Raw genomic sequence first — 21,143 nt, 5'->3', positions numbered from 1 at the left:
CATCTATCTCTCTCTACCCCCATCTCTCTCTCCCTCTCTCCCTCTCTCCCTCTCTCTCTCTCTCTCTCTCTCTCTCTCTCTCTCTCCCTCTCTCTCTCTCTCTCTCTCTCTCTTCCTCCTGGAAAAGAGTAAACAATCACAGCTTCAAAAGAGACAATTTGACACACTTTAATTTAGTCACTTCATCTATCACTTGAAAGTCCCTCTTCTTGACTCACAAAATACAGCTTGAACATAGTCTAATACAAAATACAAGGCGATGCACAAAATCTTTTACACCCTTGCGTACAAATAAAGGCACACAGCAATTTACCTAGCAGCAACAAAGCAGAGTTTTTGCTATTACCACACAGAACAGTAATGACATTTCTTTCATAACTTTTGACCTCAATAGCAAAAACTCGCTAGGATCATTTGTCGTCTGCGTCAGTGGCAGGATTGTCTGCCTTTAGCTGTGAGCGCAGTAAGGTGCCCGCCACAATGCTGAGAAACAGCACGACTCCCAGCTTGGAGTTTGAGCGAAACTTGGAGGCACAGTCGTCAGCGTTGTTCAGGTCCACAGTGTACAGCTGTAAAATATAAATGAGAATCACTCATGAAACAATCACACATGAAACAATCACACATGAAACAATCACACATGAAACAATCACTCATGAAACAATCACTCATGAAACAATCACTCATGAAACAATCACACATGAAACAATCACACATGAAACAATCACTCATGAAACAATCACTCATGAAACAATCACTCATGAAACAATCACACATGAAACAATCACACATGAATGCCCAAGTAGGGCAGTAGAACCCCAGCGCGCCCCTTTAACACCTCCACAAATCTCAGAAAACCCGGTCTTAAAAACGAGGGGGTCATAAATTAACAGTTTCAGAACAGAAAAGCTTAGAAAACAGGGTCTTAAAATGGAGGGAGTCTTAAATTGGGGGTTCTTAAAACGGAGAGAGTCTTAAATTGGGGGTTCTTAAAACGGAGAGAGTCTTAAATTGGGGGTTCTTAAAACGGAGAGAGTCTTAAATTGGGGGTTCTTAAAATGGAGGGAGTCTTAAATTGGGGGTTCTTAAAATGGGGGTTCCACTGTATACAATTTGATCTGCTTAGGTTTACTTTCCAAGCGTTGACAAAGATTACTGATTTAACAGAGTGGTTAGGAATCTAGCATATTTAAAAGTACCGTATTCAAAATCTTTAATTCTTTTTGATGTTTCAGAAACTGCACACACATACACACACACCTGCACGCACGCACTCACACACATACACACACACCTGCACGCACGCACTCACACATACACACACACCTGCATGCACGCACTGACACAAATATACACACAGTGTTACCCACCATCCTCTTGCCATATGAAATAATACACACACACCCTTCCCTTCGCAAAGAATCTTTTCTGTCACTCTTCTTTCACGTTTGATATAAGAAACAGCACATGCAGTTAATCTACTTTGCGACTTTCTCGAAAAGGTGATAGCCATACTACTGAAATGTGGTTTAAACAAGAAGGGCAAAGCCCATACGACTCACATGCTTGACCTTGACATGACCTTGACCTTCAGGGTCAAGGTCAAATAACTAAACCTAGCAATGACATCATACACTAAGAACTGCTTTACACATTTTTCCCACCAAAATACATGTGACCTTGACCCAAGGTCAAGGTCATCCAAGGTCATGCAACACAAAGCTGTTAATTCAAGACATAGGAAGTACAATGGTGCTTATTGGCTCTTTCTACCATGAGATATGGTCACTTTTAGTGGTTCACTACCTTATTTTGGTCACATTTCATAAGGGTCAAAGTGACCTTGACCTTGATCATATGTGACCAAATGTGTCTCATGATGAAAGCATAACATGTGCCCCACATAATTTTTAAGTTTGAAACAGTTATCTTCCATAGTTCAGGGTCAAGGTCACTTCAAAATATGTATACAATCCAACTTTAAAGGACCCTTGCGACCTTGACCTTAAAGCAAGGTCAACCAAACTGGTGTCCAAAGATAGGGCTTACATTGCCCTGTATAGCATACATAGCTAAGGTTGCCATTCTCGATAACTTCAGAAAAAAATGCGAAAATGTGAAAAATGGTCGTTTTTAAGACAACAATTACGGCCCCTGTGACCTTGAACTTGAAGTGAGGTCAAGTTGCCGCACATGTTTTTTGAGATCTTGTAACCATACACCATCAGGCCACATCAGGTGTTGATAGACTTAATAGTGTCCAAGAAATATCCAACGTTAAAGTTTTCCGGACGGACGGACGCCGGGACGGACGGACGACTCGGGTGAGTACATAGACTCACTTTTGCTTCGCATGTGAGTCAACAAAAAACATGAAACAACACACATCAAAATTTGTGTGAAACACACACACACAACCAGCGATGGAAGTTCCCATGTGGAAATGAGGAATTCCTGAATAAAGATCGTCCTTACCACTTGGAATGTGAACATCACTTCTAAACTTTAAGAAAAGTTACAGCTGCAAGTTCTTTCATCACATTTTCCCTGACTCTTTCATCTGTGTGCAAACAGCATTGTACCTGACGTGTAAGATGAGCAGCAACTACGGCCACACCGGCGTAGTACGGCCACGTCTGGTCACACATGACGCCCGTTGCCGTAAGACAGCCAATCATCATGCTGGAGAAGCCAGCCAACCAGGGCTTGGTTTGGTCTCCAAGTTTCAGAGCCGTTGACTTCACTCCAATCAGCATATCATCGTATTTGTCCTTGAGTGGAGAAAGATATGCGTTAGTGCAGGTTGAATCCCAAAAAGGATGTACCTTGTATTTGGGTGTAACATAGAAAGATAGAGAGAGGATATGAATTTGAGAAAGACAAAAACGGAGTGCAGGAGCTGGTGTGTGTCAGTGAGTGTGTGTCTGCATGCATGTGTGTGTGTGTGTGTCTGTGTGTCAGCATGTGTGTGTGTGTGTGTGCATGTGTGTTTGTGTGAGTGTAGATTCACATACATGTATTTACATACACATGTGTTGGTACAAATAAACACATAAAAGCAACAGAGTGAGTTTAAACATAACAAATTTATGGCAAGAAATATGAAAACATAAAAAATAAAGTGATGAGAACTGTTGATTTATTAGTTAACATCTCAAAACACAGTGCGGGCCAAAAAGGAAAGGCAAGGAAAGAGACAGAAGGGTGATGGGAGGTTTTGTAAAGAAACAAAATGCAGAAATCAATCAAAAACCTTTAATGTTAGGAGTATAAATACACGGATCTCATTGTAACTGCAAAAAAAAAAAAAAAAAAATTAATAAATAAATAAAAAAATAAAAAAAAAACAGAGCCAATCACACAAAAACCCAAAAGAGCAAAGAAACAGTACATTCTTGTTAGCTCAGATGAACTCTCTGTAACCAGAATTCAGAATATTTATTTTGTCCTCCTTACTCTTCTTCTCTACTTGTTTTTAACAGGTGGGTGTTCTTCTTATTACAGACTCACTTGGTGTGCATAGATGGTGTCATAAATTAGCGTCCACATGATGCCGGAGGCATAGAGGGGCAAACAAACACCCCAGTCCACCGAGCCTTGCACGGCTGACCATCCCAGCAATGCCCCAAAGTTGAAAGTAAAGCCTAGGAAAGGCAAGAGTCCAAATTTAAAAGGATTTAGAAGTAAAGTGAAACAGCTACACTAGTTGAAAGTGTACATGAAATGTAAGTGGGCATGAGTATTTTTTGCGTGTGCAAAAGTCATTATATGAGTTTATAAGAAACTTTTGAAAATAAAATGAGAAACTTAAGTGCATTATACAGGTTTAGGGCTGTTCTAGTTGCATTCCTTATTGCGTACGATATGATCACTACCACAGACTTGTTCATGTTTTTACACAGGATAAGAGCAATTACTTCATATAATCTGCCATATAATCTGCCAAATAAATTGAGCAAATAAATTGAGCAAAGAAATTGAGCAAAGAAATGTCCACTCAGCACAGAAAGCAGTGGAAGTTGGGAGTCCAAGTCAAACGATGCTCTTATTCCACGTACAAGCTTGGCGGTAATCATGATCAAGCACAGTGGAAGTTGGGAGTCCAAGTCAAACGATGCTCTTATTCCACATACAAGCTTGGCGGTAATCATGATCAAGCACAGTGGAAGTTGGGAGTCCAAGTGAAACGATGCTCTTATTCCACGTAAAAGCTTGGCGGTAATCATGATCAAGCACAGGGGAAGGATGCACATATCTTTCAGAATATCATAGACATAGCTGCCAGCCATAAAGCCTGTCCTTATAATTGAGACTGAAGTCTTGTACTGAAAACTCTGTGCTATAAGCTTTGGGCGGCTTTGCCAAGTTAAGGACAGGCTTAAAGCATATCATTCTCAAATTAGATCCACTTGCTCACTGCCTTATACTCATGCCCACAACATTTCATGTGCTTGGATTCAAGCTAGATCCCTGCTGTAAAGCCTGGAAGAAAATTGGCCATAAGTAGCATTCACGACAGGAAAAGCCATGCAACAGGAATGCAGCTCTATGCTTAAATCTGAAACAGCGAGACAGCTAATGTTCATAATTCACGAACAAACAAATCCCTGTGAACCACTATATGTACAAAAAACTATTCATAAAACATGGTCTTCTGGAACACTTTTCTATTGCTGAAGTGACGTTGCAATGTGTCTTGTACCGGTAATTGGCAAGTGAAAATCTTTCTTGTTCAAGAATGTTCAAAATTTAGCTTTCAACAATATTTCCAAGACTTTAATAGTGGTGATCTCTTTATACGAAACGTCCTTTCTTTCGAGTCCTAAATATTGACCCAATCAACCCACCGTCCTACTCCTTCCCAGTTTATTCGTTTTCTTCATTATTCAATTTTGCATTTTTAATTATTTTTGGGGCAATGAAGTGTTAGCCTGTTAGTACACTGCTTCCTTGCAGTTAAGATTTTTAGTTTGTATGTCCCCCCCCCCCAAAAAAAAAACCAAAAAAAACCACACACTATTTCTAAGCCACAATTTTCTTAATTTTCCCCCTTAGATTACGCTCCCATAACCATGCTGTAATACTATAAAGTCAGAAGTCAGAACCTAGGACATTCCTCCCCCCCCCCCCCCCCCCCCACTAGTACACATTCACACACACACACACACCCGGCGTCTAACATTACTGCTGCTCAGCTATAGGCCGACACCTAGAAAGTGCAGGTTTCTAGAATGCAAGAGACTTTAGCATGAGAAATACTTCAGCATTATAGTTTATACTTCAGCATTATAGTTTATACTTCAGCATTATAGTTTATACTTCAGCATTATAGTTTATACTTCAGCATAAAATATATTCAGCATGCTAGATTGAACACACATCCATCAGTAAACAGAGCAAGCATCCAGACGTTAGACAAACTTCAGACATCACATTACCTTTGACTCTGAACTGGGGCAGTATATATATGGCTGGTGTGTGCTCCACACAGTAAAAAAAAAGAAATACAAACAGCACGCACAAAGAGGAAGGCCGACATGTGATGTCAAAGTTTACGCAGTGAGATAGATAAGTTTAGTAGTACAAGTACCTGACTAAAGTGAGTGCATGGTAAGGCCAAAAAAAAAAAAATAGGTGTGGTTACGGTAACATAGCCAAAAAAAATAGGGTAGGAAGGTAGGCAATAACTTTTTCTTTTTTTTAAACTTTTTTTTCTAATGTGTACAAATTAAACCTACTTGACAGGGAAATAAGTGTGCAACTCGGGCGATTTCGCTTTCATTGCGTTTTCTGCACTCGGTTGTTTTTTTGGGTGTTTTTTTGACAAATGTAATAAAAAGTTATAGGGTCGGCCCCTAAAAATAGGCTAGGTCGGGTTACCGTAACCACACCTATTTTTTTTTAGGCCTAATGAAGTTGAATTATTAAGGTTCTCAGCATCACGATGTACAATAGTAAGTTTACAACAACAAAAAGTCATATTACTTGGCTGTCACTGGTTTGTCTAACACAATGCAAGATCTAATAAAAAAAAAATTGTTGTTTAAAAACAACAAAAACTGTGATGCTACATCCAGTGAAAGAATGGCCTTCTGCTGGTGAGTGCTTCTCTCTTCAAGCAAAATGGCCTTCTGCTAGTGAGTGCTTCTCTCTTCAAGCAACATGGCCTTCTGCTGGTGAGTGCTTCTCTCTTCAAGCAAAATGGCCTTCTGCTGGTGAGTGCTTCTCTCTTCAAGCAAAATGGCCTTCTGCTGGTGAGTGCTTCTCTCTTCAAGCAAAATGGCCTTCTGTTAGTGAGTGCTTCTCTCTTCAAGCAAAATGGCCTTCTGCTGGTGAGTGCTTCTCTGTTCAAGCAACATGGCCTTCTGCTAGTGAGTGCTTCTCTGTTCAAGCAACATGGCCTTCTGCTAGTGAGTGCTTCTCTGTTCAAGCAACATGGCCTTCTGCTGGTGAGTGCTTCTCTCTTCAAGCAAAATGGCCTTCTGCTGGTGAGTGCTTCTCTCTTCAAGCAAAATGGCCTTCTGCTGGTGAGTGCTTCTCTCTTCAAGCAAAATGGCCTTCTGCTAGTGAGTGCTTCTCTCTTCAAGCAACATGGCCTTCTGCTAGTGAGTGCTTCTCTGTTCAAGCAACATGGCCTTCTGCTAGTGAGTGCTTCTCTGTTCAAGCAACATGGCTTTCTGCTAGTGAGTGCTTCTCTCTTCAAGCAACATGGCCTTCTGCTAGTGAGTGCTTCTCTGTTCAAGCAAAATGGCCTTCTGCTGGTGAGTGCTTCTCTGTTCAAGCAAAATGGCCTTCTGCTAGTGAGTGCTTCTCTGTTCAAGCAAAATGGCCTTCTGCTAGTGAGTGCTTCTCTCTTCAAGCAAAAGCACATTACAGAACCATGTTCTACATTTTTTATGAGGATGAAAGTCGCTTGTTCATTTCAATGCTTGTTATTCTCTCAGGTACCAGGAGATACGTTCCGTATAACTCGCGCTTACTCCTTTACACATGTCGTATGCAGTTAGAGTGCTTACTTCCCTTGGGTTATTTTGATCATGTTCCATATTGCTATTCCTTTGGTTATTTGATCATGTTCCATATTGCTATTCCTTTGGTTATTTGATCATGTTCCATATTGCTATTCCTTTGGTTATTTGATCATGTTCCATATTGCTATTCCTTTGGTGAAATCATGCAGATATAACATATGAACAGCATCAATGAAAATGTGGAAACAAGCATGCAAGCAGTCTTCTAAATGCAACAAGCATGCAAGCAGCCTTCTAAATGCAAAAGCTTTAAAATTCAGAAGTTTGTCTGCACCTCAAGCTACCTGCAGAAAGTTCTTTCTTTATTTGGTGTTTAACGTCGTTTTTAACCACGAAGGTTATATCGCAACGGGGAAAGAGGGGGAGATGGGATAGAGCCACTTGTCAATTGTTTCTTGTTCACAAAAGCACTAATAAAAAAATTGCTCCAGGGGCTTGCAACGTAGTACAATAATTATATTACCTTACTGGGAGAATGCAAGTTTCCACCTGCAGAAAGTTATCCAGGAAAAACCAAATCTTCCCCACCAGAAAACTGAAAAGTTTATCTTCTAACAAGAACAAAATGAAATACATGTACTGATTGAAACATACTTTTAACAATCCCAAAAGCAACACCTTGCAATGTTTAAAAAAAAAGGTTACTAGTAAAAGAAGCCAAGATCAGGATTTAAAATAAACGATTATCCAGCTGGAAGAAGAGCATGAAGGTAGAAAACTGAAGACAATAATAAGTGCAGTAAGTCAGAAAACCAAACGCTCTCTTAATAAACGATTTTCAGAAATAACAATTTGCGCAGACAAACTTTGCCCTGGGCTTCCTGTATTCCTGTACACGTGTTTGAGACACGCCCTCTGGCTAGAGACTGGCCTGTCATGTCACGTGTTTGAGACATGCCCTCTGGCTAGAGACTGGCCTGTAATGTCACGTGTTTGAGACACGCCCTCTGGCTAGAGACTGACCTGTCATGTCACATGGGAAATAACATCACGTTGGGAAACTTTCCCTGTCTCAGGGCCTAGCATTGGAAAAAGTGAGTTCAGCTTACAAAGGCAGGGGTCTGGAAGATTTTTTTGAGATTTTTTACCTAAAATGACCCCCCCAAAGAAGATTGAGCAACTAAATTATGCCATAGTACATAGTCCGTATCGGCACATTACTTCTTCTGACTTGCCTTCGAAACGAAATCCAGCCATTCCCACTTCCAGGAATACCTAGATTCTTTGTCACTGAATGGCTGACCACGTTCAACAATGTCGCTTCGAGACATTATTTCAAGTCTAGAGCCACAAAACACCAGCACAAAGCATGCTCGCGCGATGCCAGAGGAAGTGCGTGCTCAAGCAAACTGTCAAACCGATTGAGAATTGAACCGAACGGCGCACAAAACGAAAGCTGGGACTGTTTGGGTTTACCGTTTGGGAATAACGGGTTTTTGCATTTCGGCGTACACCAAATCGAGTTCCGCGTACTGGAGATGTTATTTCGGCGTAAAGTAAGCCGAACGGCTTACAATGCTAGGCCCTGCTGTCTGCGCAAATGCAAGAGTACTCACTCCGTACAAACCCAACAGAGTTATTTCCGGAATTCATCTATTTAGCCCAACACCAGACACAACACCACTTCGCATATTTACAAAAATGACAACAATTAGTAGCTGCACGATTAGAAGCAAGTACAGTTCAACAACAAATAAAGCAGCCAATATCCAGCTTTACAGCAGAGGTACTTTTTGATTAATTCTGAGTGCTAAGGACAATTTATGAAACTCTTTTCAAAATCCTTGTGTATTTTTGAAATGAACGTTTGCATTTTCAAGGCTCCGGAAGATAATGTGGGGTAATTTTTCTTGACACACTCAATGCACAACAAGGTGAGTCACTAAATGTCAATGTTAAAATCGTTAAACAAAAGTAACATATAAACAAAACGACGTAACGAATGACCCAAGTCATGCATGTAACTTCAAAAATGTATTGTAACAAATCTGCTTTGAATGCACCTGATATCATATTTTTCATTATTCTAACTGTATAATTGTCTACCCCTAGGTTTTATTTTATCATGCCCCAAGAGTAAAGACTGACAAATAAGGTCACAGAAAACAAAACAAATATAAAGCACAGTGACAGTCAAAAATCGTATTGAGCCTTGTATTCGATCTTTTCTAAGAGAAAACAACTGTGTTGCTCTCCAAATGGGGGGAGGGGGGGGGGGAGCAGGGTAGGGAAGGTCAGGGGAGGGGGGGGGGGGAGAGAGTACCTGATGAGAATAGATAGTGTCATAGAACATTGTGTAGAGCACACAGGCCAGGTAGAGGGGAGCCACAGGCCAGTGTAGACTCCCCTTCAGCCCGGCCCACGCCAGCAGTACGCCCCAGTTCAGAGTCACACCTGCAAGAACAAACAATTACACCTGCAAGAAAACACACACACACACACATTCACACACACACACTCCATCTATTTCACCTATCTACAGCACTGTTCCCAGGCCTCAGTCTCTGACACATACTTTTCTGATCCGACACCATGATCTGACTTCCTAAGCCTGTCGATCATCCTATAGTTTTGACATAAAGAAAGTCTTGTGACTATTTATTTTCATACAAAGCCTCCGGAGAACATATGGAACGATAGAAATGTTCCATCTAGTTCCAACTGAGCTTTTTTTAAATGGCGAAGAGTACACCACACATCACGTATAGCCGAAATTGGCTCCTATGATCAGACCTGTTTACCCCCTCAAATGAAAATCAGGAATGCAACTGGTACTTTTCCGTAATTTGAGGCATCTTTGAGTAATCTTTTTTATCAACCATAAACCAGCTTGAAAACGATTAAACGACACGTTAATTCGCGCGCTACCATGCAAAACAAGTACAAAATTGTTAACCATGTTTAACAGTACACACACAGAAGCTCGATCACACACACCACAAACACACAACACAAGACACCTGATATATATGCAAGTTAACAAAGACAAGTTTACTTTATCTAAAAAAAAACAAAAAAACCAGTATTCAGGGGCGGAGCAAGAGAGCTAGAGGGAGGGGGGGGGAGTACAACCTGGGGTCCAGGGGTTGGGGGGGTCTGGCTGAAGAATTTTAGCTATTTTATTAACAATTTGTGGCTTATCCTTGATTTTAAACATGATAAACTGGTGTCAGCAGCCACTCATTATTTCTTTTAAAGTTAGTATTAAATAATGGCAATTTTTAATATCTTCATTGATATCTGCTCCCGACAACAACAAAAAATTCACAGACAGAAAATGTTTTAATTTTTTTTCTCCACAGACTGAATTTTTGTGTTTTTTGTTGCTTTTTTTGACAGCAGGGGGGGGGGGGGGGGGGTCCGGAACCCCTGTAACATCCCCTGCCACCCCCCCCCCTACTCCGCCCTTGGACTATTTACAGTCAAGATGCATGTGAACAAAACAAACCACCTTACATTCTGTCACATCAGACATCCTGCATTAAAACCAGTCATAATAACTCTCTCCAGAAGCTACCTTTGATTTTAGAGGACCGATTCATTTCATTTAAAAATTTTGTTGTAAGTTTTTCGATTCAAAGAACTGTGATCTTTGCTATATTGGAGAAATATTAATGGAGATCAGTTTTAGACTCAGAAAGACTTGAATTTCGGCAACAGCGCAAGTCACTGATGAGCGCGACCATAGACCTACATCTATGTCTCTGGCGCGACTGACCGTAGTGAGAGATCGGTTCGCAGGTCTGGGAGATTCTGTGGAAGTAGAGACCTAGGTCAAATAAACTCGATGCGAAGCAGGCTCATGTTTTGCCAAACATAATTTCGTGTTTTTGTTTGTTTCCATGTTCATTTGTGTACTGCATTTTGTTAAAATTAATGCTGCGTCTAACCTCGGGACACGTGCCGCGACGTGACTCGTATTCTAACTGACTTAGCTTTGTTGTTGCACTGATCTCAAGTCGATCACCAAAATGAATGTGGTTCGCTCTTCTTAAACTTCACCAGACACAGCCACTTGACTTAATAGTTTTGCCGATATTTCTGTACAACTTTCGCTTTTTTGGTTGGCATTTCGTCCCCACAGAGATCCTATATTACCCTTCGGACCAATGTCGATCTCAAAACCGCGGAATCCGACAAATACCTTGCTGTGCACATGCGCAGAAAAGGCTGTTTCGGTCAGCCTTGAAATCACAGTCCTGGTGACTACCACAATTTCGACTTCGAATTTTCACGCACGAAAAAGGTTCTCTCGACCGCAATTTCCGGAATTTTCGGTAGATTTCCGTAATACCGGAATTTAGACCCCAAATCCGTAATAATTCCGGACAATCCGGGAGGGTAAACAGGTCTGTTTGATGTAAATCACATGCAAAACATCAAGTGCGGATCCAGAGCCAGAGCCAGAGCCAGACCTGTTATTTTCCCTGAGGCTTGGAACAGCACTGTATCTACTCACTGCAAAACCACTCAGTAGGATTGTTGATGCATTGAACGCCTAGCTAGTGGTAACCAGTATAAATGTCATCTAAGAATGCCATTAACTATGAAAAGGGGGAGAAACACACAAACAAAACCCACCCACCTCCAAAACAAGAATTAACTCAAATCCAGTGTTTAATCGATACATTACACTTTAATAACAATAACAATTTAAAGTTAAAAAACAAAACCCGATTTAACTAAGGCATGTCTACATTTGATTCCCTTTTGTTGTATTTTCTCAATTCTGTAATTCTGTAATTCCATTTGAGACAAATGTACACATAAGCAGAGTTGTCTGTTCCTATCAAACAAACAAGAAAGAGCACCCTTTGATGAATTGACGAGCACAGGTACACCTGGGATACTTGATATGTGTTCCAATAAACCTTCAAGTAAAATTTCAAAGAATGTGAAGCAAAAAGCCGGGTGGTGCTGACACATGGTGGTGCAGACACATGGTGGTGCTGACACATCTGTTCAAAATGTACGGGGAAAACAAACCAGCCAAAGTAGAACTATGTGTATACACTGAGGGCCATTCCCACCACCTCAAGCAAATTCAAAGTCTTTTCAACCACCAGGCCACCAGTAGGTTTGCAATCGTGTGTTAAGTACACAGTAATGATTGTTAATAATATTTTCCCTGAACTACCTCCCAAAGCAGAACATTTGCCCACCTCTTTCTGTGGGCCCCAGAAAACATTCAGAATTCACTGTGAAAAAGTAAACTTGTCTAGGGATATAGAAACTCCTTTTGAAGTCATTGTCTGCCATTGAGAACAGTATTTTCACAGAAGAAAACATTGACTAGCACTTCTGGCTATGTTAACACCAAACTCAATCAGAACAGAGTTTGTCCTCATAAGTAACTATTCACAGCCGACGTTTTTAGTTGTGCAGAAACAAATCATGTGCCCATTATTACTGAACAAACAAAATCAGTGCAGTCTTCTTCTTCTGCACCCCCAAGCTTATATAACTTTCACCGTCACCTTATGAGTAGAGTTTTAAAACATTTAAGATCGAAGCATTTACAATACTGGAAAATACAGTAGAGACTTCTCAGAATTTAACTAAACGAGTCATGACAGTCTTCCTTGCTACAAAGTTCACCACAAACCTCTCCATTCATTTAGTTTCACATGTTTGGCCCTCCCAAACAAGTCAGTGTTTCCGGTTCCCGACCCTATAACCTTTTTTTAACCCTTCAAAGGAGACATGTCACAAAGCTTGCATGAGTTGCAGGTGATAAAAAGCCTCATGCGCCTGGGTAAAACAAGACTTTAATCCTTTACAAAAAACTAAAAAACTAAATCTAACCGACGTACCAACCCTAATTTCTTTGGCCTTGTCATTGGAAACAAACTTAATTTGATTTTTTGGGACTACATTTTTCAACCTCAAATGTATCCAACACTAACGTAACACACAACCCTGATTTTTAGCACATGTGATAACGCAGAGCAAATCAATATTGAGGCAAAACACTGCACGACTCACCCAGCATGATCTGAGGCCAGTACGTGTAGCGTTTGGCCAGAGGGTACATCACCACCAACAACATAGAAGACGCACCCAGCAAAATGCTGCAAGCCAAACAACATATCACCAAGAAGTTAAATATAGAAATAACAAAATGAACCACAGCATGAACAATAAATCATTACACAATCACCTTTCAAAGTTGCATCCTTGATACAAAGTTCATCACAACCTTTCCATGTATTGGGAATAATTTTACATGCGAGGCCTAAGAAAAAACCACAGCAGTTTCAAATATAATGAAAACTAAACCAAATGTTTTCTAAAAAGCCAAACTTCTTGATGCTGTGCCCACAAGTCAAAATCTCTTCTTTGCAAATAAAGCTTGATTTCCTAAATATATAAAATCTAAACTGGTTTGCATGTGTTTGCATCTGTGTGCTCTTTAAAGCTTATATTCTGTGTGTCCATGTGATTGTTTGTGTGCGTAGGTGTACATGACAATGACACTTTTTTATTTAACGAAGGTAATAGATTAAGCAGTGATCCGCTTTTTTGTACATCTAGCCCTCGCCCTAAAGAGGGACTAACTTTTTTTTAAAGTCTACATTTTAACAGATAACTGAAATAAGAACACATAATATATTATGTACACAAAATGCATTGCATAGAGGGAAATTGCAAGTTTATTGATGTGAATCTAGTAAAAAACAAACTTCTTGATGCTGTGCCCACGAATCAATCTTTCCATACCATCCTGAAGAAGACAGTTACATGCTGAATACTGATTTAAACTTACCTAACCTGGTCACTGGTGTGTTTTATTTTTATGTGAATTTAGTAGTATATAGCAGATTGTACATGCGCACGTGAGCACACACCATTCCTGTGAACAAAGCACTCTAGTCTGAACTGACCTGTACGTGTTAAGCTGAAGCAGTATTCCCAGAGACACTGACAGCTGTGACGCCAGGAACACCAAAGCCTGGAAGTGAGTCAGCTCTCCACTGGCTAGAGGTCTCTGCTTGGTTCGCTCCACCTGAAAACATGCAGCTATCAGCACTACTCTGCAATGTGTTCATTGTGAAATGAACTAAGGAAAGTACCCCCCTTTGAAGACCTAAACAAATCTGAGAAAAGCAGGTCTTAACAAGTCGCGTAAGGCGAAATTACTACATTTAGTCAAGCTGTGGAACTCACAGAATGAAACTGAACGCACTGCATTTTTTCACAAAGACCGTAGTCCGCCGCTTGTGCAAAACGGAGTGAAACTGACGAGCCTGTTCAGCGCGGTAGTGGTTTCGCTGTGCTGCATAGCACGCTTTTCTGTACCTCTCTTCGTTTTAACTTTCTGAGCGTGTTTTTAATCCAAACATATCATATCTATATGTTTTTGGAATCAGGAAACGACAAGGAATAAGATGCAATTGTTTGTAAATTGATTTTGGAAATTTAATTTTGATCATAATTTTTATATTCTTAATTTTCAGAGCTTGTTTTTAATCCAAATATAACATATTTATATGTTTTTGGAATCAGGAAATGATGTAGAATAAGATGAACGTAAATTTAGATCATTTTATAAATATAAAAAAAAAATTATTACAATTTTCAGATTTTTAATGACCAAAGTCATTAATTAATTTTTAAGCCACCAAGCTGAAATGCAATACCGAAGTCCAGCCTTCGTCGAAGATTGCTTTACAAAAATTTCAATCAATTTGATTGAAAAATGAGGGTGTGACAGTGCCGCCTCAACTTTTACAAAAAGCCGGACATGACGTCATCAAAAGTATTTATCAAAAAAATGAAAAAAACGTCCGGGGATATCATTCCCAGAGACTCTCATGTCAAATTTTATAAAGATCAGTCCAGTAGTTTGGTCTGAATCGCTCTACACACACACACGCACAGACAGACAGACACACACACATACACCACGACCCTCGTCTCGATTCCCCCTCTATGTTAAAACATTTAGTCAAAACTTGACTAAATGTAAAAAGGAGGGAGTCTTAAATTGGGGGGTCTTAAAAGGGCCCCTGTAGTAAGAAGTGTAAACAAAATGCAACCGAAAATATGACAAGACAAGGGATGAGATGAGTGAAGAATATCACTCTCACAGTGTTTATGGTAGGTAATAAACCAACATTCTGTTTCTCATTGAAGGCTACACATACAGAGATCTGTCAATGTATGGCATAATGTTTTAACTCAGACTTCCGATTTCCAATAATGCAACAGCATTTTATACTGACTGACCAAATAAAGAAATTAACAAGTGCGTGTCACACCACTTTATAATGAGTGAATAAAGAAATCAACAAACATTTATCAGGACATTTCTTGATGAGCGACTGAAGAAAGCAACAAGAAGTTGTCGACAAAGCCACTGGCCAGAGAAAGAGAACGTCTCTGTGCACACAATAAAACTGTTATTTCTCACCTTCTTGACAAAGCCACTGGCCAGAGAAAGAGAACGTCTCTGTGCACACAATAAAACTGTTATTTCTCACCTTCTTGACAAAGCCACTGGCCAGAGAAAGAGAACGTCTCTGTGCACACAATAAAACTGTTATTTCTCACCTTCTTGACAAAGCCACTGGCCAGAGAAAGAGAACGTCTCTGTGCACACAATAAAACTGTTATTTCTCACCTTCTTGACAAAGCCACTGGCCAGAGAAAGAGAACGTCTCTGTGCACACAATAAAACTGTTATTTCTCACCTTCTTGACAAAGCCACTGGCCAGAGAAAGAGAACGTCTCTGTGCACACAATAAAACTGTTATTTCTCACCTTCTTGACAAAGCCACTGGCCAGAGAAAGAGAACGTCTCTGTGCACACAATAAAACTGTTATTTCTCACCTTCTTGACAAAGCCACTGGCCAGAGAAAGAGAACGTCTCTGTGCACACAATAAAACTGTTATTTCTCACCTTCTTGACAAAGCCACTGGCCAGAGAAAGAGAACGTCTCTGTGCACACAATAAAACTGTTATTTCTCACCTTCTTGACAAAGCCACTGGCCAGAGAAAGAGAACGTCTCTGTGCACACAATAAAACTGTTATTTCTCACCTTCTTGACAAAGCCACTGGCCAGAGAAAGAGAACGTCTCTGTGCACACAATAAAACTGTTATTTCTCACCTTCTTGACAAAGCCACTGGCCAGAGAAAGAGAACGTCTCTGTGCACACAATAAAACTGTTATTTCTCACCTTCTTGACAAAGCCACTGGCCAGAGAAAGAGAACGTCTCTGTGCACACAATAAAACTGTTATTTCTCACCTTCTTGACAAAGCCACTGGCCAGAGAAAGAGAACGTCTCTGTGCACACAATAAAACTGTTATTTCTCACCTTCTTGACAAAGCCACTGGCCAGAGAAAGAGAACGTCTCTGTGCACACAATAAAACTGTTATTTCTCACCTTCTTGACAAAGCCACTGGCCAGAGAAAGAGAACGTCTCTGTGCACACAATAAAACTGTTATTTCTCACCTTCTTGTCAAAGCCACTGGCCAGAGAAAGAGAACGTCTCTGTGCACACAATAAAACTGTTATTTCTCACCTTCTTGACAAAGCCACTGGCCAGAGAAAGAGAACGTCTCTGTGCACACAATAAAACTGTTATTTCTCACCTTCTTGACAAAGCCACTGGCCAGAGAAAGAGAACGTCTCTGTGCACACAATAAAACTGTTATTTCTCACCTTCTTGACAAAGCCACTGGCCAGAGAAAGAGAACGTCTCTGTGCACACAATAAAACTGTTATTTCTCACCTTCTTGACAAAGCCACTGGCCAGAGAAAGAGAACGTCTCTGTGCACACAATAAAACTGTTATTTCTCACCTTCTTGACAAAGCCACTGGCCAGAGAAAGAGAACGTCTCTGTGCACACAATAAAACTGTTATTTCTCACCTTCTTGACAAAGCCACTGGCCAGAGAAAGAGAACGTCTCTGTGCACACAATAAAACTGTTATTTCTCACCTTCTTGACAAAGCCACTGGCCAGAGAAAGAGAACGTCTCTGTGCACACAATAAAACTGTTATTTCTCACCTTCTTGACAAAGCCACTGGCCAGAGAAAGAGAACGTCTCTGTGCACACAATAAAACTGTTATTTCTCACCTTCTTGACAAAGCCACTGGCCAGAGAAAGAGAACGTCTCTGTGCACACAATAAAACTGTTATTTCTCACCTTCTTGACAAAGCCACTGGCCAGAGAAAGAGAACGTCTCTGTGCACACAATAAAACTGTTATTTCTCACCTTCTTGTCAAAGCCACTGGCCAGAGAAAGAGAACGTCTCTGTGCACACAATAAAACTGTTATTTCTCACCTTCTTGACAAAGCCACTGGCCAGAGAAAGAGAACGTCTCTGTGCACACAATAAAACTGTTATTTCTCACCTTCTTGACAAAGCCACTGGCCAGAGAAAGAGAACGTCTCTGTGCACACAATAAAACTGTTATTTCTCACCTTCTTGACAAAGCCACTGGCCAGAGAAAGAGAACGTCTCTGTGCACACAATAAAACTGTTATTTCTCACCTTCTCGACAAAGCCACTGGCCAGAGAAAGAGAACGTCTCTGTGCACACAATAAAACTGTTATTTCTCACCTTCTCGACAAAGCCACTGGCCAGAGAAAGAGAACGTCTCTGTGCACACAATAAAACTGTTATTTCTCACATTCTCGACAAAGCCACTGGCCAGAGAAAGAGAACGTCTCTGTGCACACAATAAAACTGTTATTTCTCACCTTCTTGTCAAAGTCCCTGTCCCACATGTCGTTGATGATGCATCCAGCCCCGCGCATGAAGAAAGCCCCTGCACCAAACAGCGTCAACATCCAGGGGTCTGGCAGGTGACCGGGGTCGGCCGCCAGAGCAATGCTCCAGCTACAGGGCCACAGCAACAGCAGTGTACCTGGATAAGCACAGCATGCAAGGGAAAAAACAAGAATTGTAGGCTATTGGAACGTTTATTGACAAAATAAAATGTTACGTCAACCCAGTGATCTTTTAAGAAGACAAACAAACACTTATGAGACAAATAATGAACCAATCTCAAAATGGTCGATGAATCTTGCATGCAAGATGCCGGTGAGGTAATAAGTATACAGGATAAAGCTCACCTGCCAATTGAGATACCTGCCAATTGAGATACCTGCCAATTGAGATACCTGCCAATTGAGATACCTGCCAAGTGAGATACAATGGAACTCGCCTTTAAGGACCTCAACGTTTTTGTTTAAATCAGAACTAAACAAGTCGCGTAAGGCGAAAATACAACATTTAGTCAAGTAGCTGTCGAACTCACAGAATGAAACTGAACGCAATGCAACGCAGCAAGACCGTATACTCGTAGCATCGTCAGTCCACCGCTCATGGCAAAGGCAGTGAAATTGACAAGAAGAGCGGGGTAGTAGTTGCGCTGAGAAGGATAGCACGCTTTTCTGTACCTCTCTTCGTTTTAACTTTCTGAGCGTGTTTTCAATCCAAACATATCATATCTATATGTTTTTGGAATCAGGAACCGACAAGGAATAAGATGAAAGTGTTTTTAAATTGATTTTGAAAATTTAATTTTGATCATAATTTTTATATTTTTAATTTTCAGAGCTTGTTTTTAATCCAAATATAACATATTTATATGTTTTTGGAATCAGAAAATGATGGAGAATAAGATGAACGTAAATTTGGATCGTTTTATAAATTTTTTTTTTTTTTTACAATTTTCAGATTTTTAATGACCAAAGTCATTAATTGATTTTTAAGCCACCAAGCTGAAATGCAATACCGAAGTCCGGGCTTCGTCGGAGATTACTTGACCAAAATTTCAACCAATTTGGTTGAAAAATGAGAGTGTGACAGTGCCGCCTCAACTTTCAAGAAAAGCCGGATATGACGTCATCAAAGACATTTATCAAAAAAATGAAAAAAACGTCTGAGGATATCATACCCAGGAACTCTCATGTCAAATTTCATAAAGATCGGTCCAGTAATTTAGTCTGAATCGCTCTACACACACACACAGACAGACAGACACACATACACCACGACCCTCGTCTCGATTCCCCCCTCTATGTTAAAACATTTAGTCAAAACTTGACCAAATGTAAAAAAGGAGGTAGTCTTAAAATGGAGGTTATTAAAAAATCTACTTCAGAGGTTATGAATACATGTAGTACATCTGAAAAATCAAGGTCTTGAAAAGGGGGGTTGCACTGTTTCTACTAGTACATATATCTCATTTCTGATATTTTCAAAATTTTATGGGTAACAAAAAGAAAAAAAGAAAAAAAAGACTTTCTCGTTTAGTGTTGTGTAACTTAGTGTAAGACAGAATTAGGTATAGATTTTTGGTAATAAGTTGATGTGTTTCAAAATCTGAATCCCTGTTGTCAACAACGAATTCAAAGACATGACAGCCTTTATTAGATGTCCTCTCAAATTGTCTATATTTTCTTTTTACCTTTTATTTAAACCATATTTCCCCCCCCCCCCCCCCCCCATCACAATGCAAAAAAGCAAGTCTGTAAAGTTTTTAACCCCTGGGACATGCAATGTGGAAATAAAGCACTGAACTCTGCAATGCAGTTAAGACGGATAAAAACTATTCATAAAAAAGGTTCCATGAAAAATTAGGATTAAGTCCACTTACTAGTTATAATATAAAATACTTGATAAAGCAGCCAGAACATGAGCTAGTATAATCAATTATGAAGAGGTATAGCTGGTACTGACCTATAGGCTTGTCAAAGCGAATCAGCCGAAGGTAAGGTTGGAAAGATGGAGGTGAAGCCTCCAAGATGGCTTTAGGTGTCACGTTAAATTGTCTCCGCCCACTTAATGAACACGGAGTTCCCAGCAAGGGATGCTTCGAACGCTTTTCTTGGCTGCCATGACCACTCATGTGATGGTAATTGGCAGAGTGTGACAGCTGGCTATGACCCACAATAGCACAGTTCTTGCTCAGCAACAAACTTGAGTTCATGCTTTGTAAACTTCGCTGTGTCAAAGCAACATTTCTCTCAATTCCTGAAGCAAGTAAGTTTTGTGTCTCGCTGTCTGGTAGCGATGATAAAACAGCAGGGTACACTTCTGGCCGCGCTGTCCCAGTGGATTTTGAGAATTGTGTAGTTGATGATCTGTGTGTTCCATGACGTGAAGCTGAGGTGGTTGCTAAGCCCATCAGCCGCTGAGTGGCTGAAGGCGCCATGGTGCTGAGGAGCAGATGGCGGCAATACATTGCTGTATTTTGTAGCTCTCAGCGTGTACACACAGGCCTAGGATAGAAATCACACCTGGTAAAGTTAGTCAATGTATACTCCATGCTCTGTGTTCAGTATAGGGCAACAATTGGCATAAACATTACGGTAACCTATGTGTAGTTTTCGGTGACAAAGAACGTCTGCATGCATGTGTCTGAAAGTGGTGGGGGGGGGCTCGTGGTCGTTGTCCAGCGGACCAGCTAAAAATACTGCCATATTCACAAGCCCAATCTGCTTTTCAACCCTGAGGTGTTCAGTTCGCATGTACTTACAAAGAAAGCACAAACGAGGTCTATCAAAATGTACGAATAAATTCAATTTTACTTACCTGGACGTCAGTTTTGTTGTGGGTACAAAATTATGCAAAGGATACTAGGAACCTCGCATAACCTTGCAACTCTTCGCTCTTTGGCCTGACCTTGGCCTTGATCGCAGAACGAGGGAGAGTGGTGTCCCCTATCGCAGTTTTCCGGTGAGGTTTTCGGGGGTTTTCGGAGACAAGTAGTGCCGCAATCTACCGGTGTACGCATTTGTGCGATCTAATCATGAAAACGGTTTGCAAGATATCATTCCATCAATCCTGAATGAAACCGTGGGCTGCGCTGATACGCGGGATAGACTGACAGTGACAATTATGTGGTCAGGACCAAAGACACCGAATAAATGGATCCCAAAACCACCAGAGATCATATCGGTTGACGACGAAGATAATCTGCCTTTGTCCAGAGGCAGATCTGAAGTTAAAAGAAAAGGAGAACTTTCCACTAGCAGTACTAGCACAAGCGGAGACAGCACAACGGATACTGAAACGGACGAGGACACTACAACGGACGAGGGGGAGTGTGACAACAAGACGGATGCGAAGAGTGATTGCG

At 40.6% G+C, this 21,143-nt stretch overlaps 1 protein-coding gene across 4 annotated transcripts; it reads right to left on the bottom strand.

Moving 5' to 3' along the window:
* Window positions 1–147: 147 nt before the first annotated feature.
* Window positions 148–20,737, bottom strand: LOC138965470 (4-hydroxybenzoate polyprenyltransferase, mitochondrial-like). 4 transcript variants are annotated; one of them, XM_070337633.1, is made up of 8 exons: window positions 20,597–20,737; window positions 19,742–20,283; window positions 17,755–17,921; window positions 13,916–14,037; window positions 13,017–13,102; window positions 9,295–9,425; window positions 2,583–2,771; window positions 148–569 (listed from the first exon to the last, which is right to left on the bottom strand). In XM_070337633.1, the coding sequence occupies exons 2-8, from the start codon at window positions 20,244–20,246 to the stop codon at window positions 411–413; spliced, it is 1,359 nt and encodes a 452-aa protein (XP_070193734.1). In that variant the 5' UTR covers window positions 20,247–20,283; window positions 20,597–20,737; the 3' UTR covers window positions 148–410. The 4 variants fall into 4 exon arrangements, with proteins under 4 accessions (XP_070193734.1, XP_070193732.1, XP_070193736.1 ...); XM_070337631.1 differs by lacking the exon at window positions 9,295–9,425 and adding an exon at window positions 3,511–3,644; XM_070337634.1 differs by lacking the exon at window positions 148–569 and adding an exon at window positions 3,511–3,644 and having other exon boundaries at window positions 2,632–2,771.
* Window positions 20,738–21,143: the final 406 nt, after the last annotated feature.

Source organism: Littorina saxatilis, linkage group LG4 (assembly GCF_037325665.1).
Source record: "Littorina saxatilis isolate snail1 linkage group LG4, US_GU_Lsax_2.0, whole genome shotgun sequence".
NCBI classification, from domain to species: Eukaryota; Metazoa; Mollusca; class Gastropoda; order Littorinimorpha; family Littorinidae; genus Littorina; species Littorina saxatilis.
Note: the sequence above shows the minus strand (reverse complement) of the source record. Positions and strands in the feature narration are given on the sequence as shown.